Raw genomic sequence first — 4844 nt, forward strand, 5'->3', positions numbered from 1 at the left:
AGATGGAGCTAATAGAGACTCTCCTGGGCCCGGGGTTTTAACAGTTGACAGTTCATTATTAAATAGTGATTTTCGCATCACTGCGTGTTGCCCGTCTTTCGTTTTCATTGCAAACTTGTTTTGTTAAAAAAAAGAAGACAAAAAACAGACCTATATTTAAAGTCCGCGTCAATTTCCACGAAGAAGAATCGAAATTAACGTGACAGTCCCTGTGCGTAATGACTGTTTTTGTATGTGGTCATATGAGTGAGGAGGAGGTTCTCTTTAAGTGATCAATCCATCATCTCAGGATCAAAATTGCTCCAACGAGCCCCGGTCGTGTGTGTGTGTGTGTGTGTGTGTGTGTGTGTGTGTGTGTGTGTGTGTGTGTGTGTGTGTGTGTGTGTGTGAAAGAGAGAGAGACTATGTTACACATCATCCTCATTTACAAGGGCGTGATGTGAGCAAATGCAAAACATCCATTGGCTCCGACAGCGACCAATCAGTGTCAGCGGAGAAACTTCAGAGTGGAACTGCAGGGTTAGGATTTCAGAGTTGAGAGAGCGATTTGGCACTTACACAAAGAGCACGATCATCTGTCCTCCTAAAACGCCACCCGTGCTTTTTTACATGCCTGTCCTTTTATACCCACTTCTGAGCAACAGCGCGACGCATTAGAAGCTCCGGGATGTACACGGCCGGGCTCAATCCGTTTTATGCATCAAACTTCAGCCTCTGGTCCGCGTACTGCGCGGGGGGCTTCGCTGTGGATACCATGAAGAAACCCTCGTTTTGCATCGCAGACATTTTGCAGGCTGGAGATGCGGAGAACATCTCGGGATCGTCGGCCCTCATGGTGCACATGGGACACCACCACCATCGCGCACAACAGGGGCACTCGGGCAACTCTCCGCTGCGCCCTTCTCCCGTTGCGCCGGAGCCGTACGGTGCCAGGGTGAATCCGGCGTCACCCTACCACAGACACGGACTACAACTAACATCAGTACCCAGAACGGCATTTAACTCCCAACAAGTCCCCCCGCCTTCAAGCAAAGACCTCAAATTTGGAATTGATCGGATACTGTCAACAGACTTTGATCCAAAATACAAAGAAAAGTCGTCACTAAGAGGTGAGCGGAGAGGTTTTTATCCCACTCAAGTTACATTTTAGAGGCGGTTAAACAACAAAACAGGGGTGTGTTTATTACCTTAAATATTTCTATCTTACCACATAGCTGTACAAGAAGACAACACAAAATCACATCCAAAGCTTAGAAACTGAAACCAGAAGCAACCTGCTCCACTTTATAGCACTGACAGATTGGTGACAGAGTCCGGGCGCACATAGTCTCGCATTAACGAGTCCTGTGGGGAAATCTCCTCTCTTGCCCCCCCTAACAAGAGGTCAGAGGTCAGGATCAGCTTCAAACTTCAACAACGCAGCTGGAAGATGGTTACGCAGTACTTTAACCAAATCAAATCCGGGTAATAAAGTCAGAAAGGTCCCCCCCATCCCCCCAAACTTTATTTTAAACTTGACAATGTTTGCCCCCAGCAGAAAAGAGCGGAGGTGTAAGTGTGTGTCTCTGCGATAATTGTGTGCTGACTGAAGCCCCTCATCTCTCGCTCTCTATAACAGATCTCGCATCCATCGTTAGCTCGAACCGTCAGTCAGGCATCCACGTCCCCGTTCAGCCTTCAGCCAGCCAGTTCTTCTCCTCCATAGACCACGGGATGAGCGACGCGTCCTCCATGATGAGTTCACTAGGCAGCAGCAGACAATCAGGCCAGCATCAGTTTCAGGACACCTTCCCAGGTAGACATCACACTATAGGACTGTAGCAGACGGAAAAAAATCTAATATCTTTTTTAATGTGTGACACACCTGCTGAGAATGTCCACTATGACTGTTGGAGTCTATTTTTTTTAACCTCATCGTGTTTTCTTTTCTTTTGTCCTTTTCTTTCTTTTTTCTCCATTTAGGTCCATACGCTGTCCTCACAAAAGACACGATGCCTCAGACGTACAAGAGGAAAAGGTCATGGTCCAGAGCAGTGTTTTCAAACCTGCAGAGGAAAGGACTGGAGAAAAGATTTGAAATACAGAAGTACGTCACCAAGCCAGACAGAAAGCAGCTGGCTGCCATGCTGGGACTGACAGACGCTCAGGTAAGATGCAGTGTTTACTCAGGAGGATGGGGCCTGCACTGGCCTGTTTTTGTCATTCTTCTTCTTCTTCTTCTTCTTCTTCTTCTTCTTCTTCTTCTTATTATTATTATTATTATTATTATTATTATTATTATTATTATTATTATTATTATTATTATTATCTCAGAGACAGATTTTGCAGATTAGTAATTTATTTTATTTATTTTATCAACAGCTCACGTAAACCCGCTTTCATATATTTATTTTACGTAACCTAAGGTATCTTTTAAAGTAGATCCAGGAGAAGTCAAGGCAACAAGACATGAGGCATTTTAAATACACTCGAGTTATGAACCCATTTACCCCCATAAAATTGCCCAGTCAAAGTTTATGTTTAGCCTAATTCCCCTGCTCTAAAAGCTGACCTCTCTGCCCTCTAAATCATTGCACACACTGTAAAATACCCACAGTGTGCTTGTTTCTCATACTTCACTGTAGGCTAGTTAACCCAGCTGTTGCCAAACTCAGCGTCCTCACTTGCAGCCAGTGAAGAGGTCAGATGATTTTTGTGCCTCCCCACATTTGTAATTCTCCAAAAAGGTTGTTTTCAATCTTTTTTCTTCTTCATTTTTCTGTCTTTTTTGGGCTCGTTTATATAAAGAAAAAAGAAAAAAAAGGAAATGAGTAACAAAGCTGAAATCCTAACAGGCTTTTACCTCCACCTCAGGCAGCATTGTGACTGTATGGTGCAATGTGATTGGCTAAGAGGCCTTCTGCCATGTGCCAGATCTCACCCTATATTGGGCAGCCTTTCGCCACGTTTCTTTTGTGTTTGCATTTCTTCACTTAGCGTCATTTAATCTCACCAAGCAACATTAATGCTAATAACTAAAATAGAAACAGATTCTCATATTTAATTAATCATATATTTTTATTATGTCACATTTGAGGATATATTTTATATGAGGGTTCCAACTTCTTGTCATCTGCAGAGGTTTTATAGCTTTTGCTTTTGCATTTGCATTTGTGGTGTTTATTGCTTTTGGACTGCTCCTTTGTACCAGTGGGATTCACCTGGTAAAGTGAAATGTTCCTGGGCAGTGGTTTGCCTTGAATTGTGTCGACTATTTTTCATTTTTAACAAGAGAGGAAAGAAAGAAAATATTGGGATTTTTTTTTCCTTGAACAAAAACTGTTTAACCCTTGAAATGCTGCTCCAGTTTGTGTGAAGGTTTAGGGGTTGTTTAGGGGAAGGGGAGTACAAGAATTTAACGCTTCCTGACTTAAATGTTTGCTTTCAGGTGAAGGTTTGGTTTCAGAACAGACGCATGAAGTGGAGACACTCCAAAGAAGCGCAGGCCCAGAAGGACAAGGAGAAGGACGAGAAGGGCGAGAAGAGTCTGTCTGAGTCCGGCGGCAGGGAGCCCAAAGAGCCGCTGGAGTCTGAGTGTGAGAGCGAAGGCGGGAGCGATTGTGAATCCGACGAGGCCGGGGAGGAAAGCGCTGATGGACACTTGGACATTTCTGAGCACAATAAGCCCAGCGTGATCATGAGCGGGAGCGCGCCGGCGAGCAGCACAGAGACGGTGGCCACAGTCACAGACACAGCGGCATCACAGGTGCTAATATGAGGACGTATTTAGGTCACGAACAATCATTAGAAGAATGAGAATTTATAAAAAAAAAAAAAATCTGACAGAAGAACGACAATATGTTCAGACGCCGGGGAAGCAGTATCACTTCCCGCTGCTGTGGTGGAGAAGTTAAGCTTGAAAGGTCGGTTTAATTCCTGGAAACACGTGACGCAAATAGACAGCTTTATTGCAAAATACACCCAGCATGCTGCAGATTATGGTGTGAATTTTACTAAATTTGATCTCTGTTTTGGCCTTATAATAAAACCACAGTGCACGTAAAGTTTAAAGAAAAAAGAAAAGAAACAAAAGGCAGACTTCCGGCCTCCTCCAGTGTCTGCTTACTGTCGTTTTCCTCTCAAGAGCTTCTGTGTGCATGATGTTTTCCTCATGCGAAGGAAATACGGGGTTGTGAATTTTATTTTGAGGTTATGAACCACTCGTTTCACGTTATGAATGAGATCTCAGAACATCACGCCAGTGTTCATGTTATATATATATATATATATATATATATATATATATATATATATATATATATATATATATATATATATATATATATATATATGCTATTTTGTTAATCATTTGCACTGAAAATGTTGTAAATAAAATGTTTTCTTACCTTGAAAATCGTATTATTATTATTACTATCATAGCCACACTATTAACAAAGATATTCTGTGCGATGCATGCTTGGCTGTTTGCTTGTAAACAGTGCAACTAGAAAATTCAACTAACACAAACAGCAATAAATTTCAGAAAAATAATGTAGGTAACTTTTGTTACATTTATTTTTTTTATTTTCATGAAGGTTAATAGCAGCTGCTGTCCAAAAGAATAATCTGCGAAAATAAAAGACGATTAATATCAATATGTAGCTAATTTTTTATTATTATTTGGAAACACCAAACGAACTTATCATTGTTTAAACATTTTAAATGCAACATTAGTTTTAAAACATAATAATTTGTAAATCTACCGTAAATAAATGTTTGCCCTCGTGGAAGCGCATTTCTGTCCTCTGGACGCTGTTAATTCAGGCAGTGCCGAAAACGGGGGAGACACCCAGAGGATAATTTAC

General features: G+C 41.8%; 1 protein-coding gene across 2 annotated transcripts; it reads left to right on the forward strand.

Annotated features, from left to right (window-relative positions):
• The first annotated feature begins 485 nt into the window (after positions 1–485).
• hlx1 (H2.0-like homeo box 1 (Drosophila)) lies at positions 486–4235 on the forward strand. Of its 2 annotated transcripts, XM_085372690.1 has the most exons (4): positions 486–1109; positions 1619–1795; positions 1963–2147; positions 3428–4235. In XM_085372690.1, the coding sequence occupies exons 1-4, from the start codon at positions 668–670 to the stop codon at positions 3755–3757; spliced, it is 1134 nt and encodes a 377-aa protein (XP_085228816.1). In that variant the 5' UTR covers positions 486–667; the 3' UTR covers positions 3758–4235. The 2 variants fall into 2 exon arrangements, with proteins under 2 accessions (XP_085228816.1, XP_085228817.1); XM_085372691.1 differs by lacking the exon at positions 1619–1795.
• Positions 4236–4844: the final 609 nt, after the last annotated feature.

The sequence above is a fragment of the Diplotaxodon limnothrissa genome, linkage group LG15 (assembly GCF_057381915.1).
Source record: "Diplotaxodon limnothrissa isolate DT_005_m linkage group LG15, D_limnothrissa_male_GT1.1, whole genome shotgun sequence".
Classification (NCBI taxonomy): domain Eukaryota; kingdom Metazoa; phylum Chordata; class Actinopteri; order Cichliformes; family Cichlidae; genus Diplotaxodon; species Diplotaxodon limnothrissa.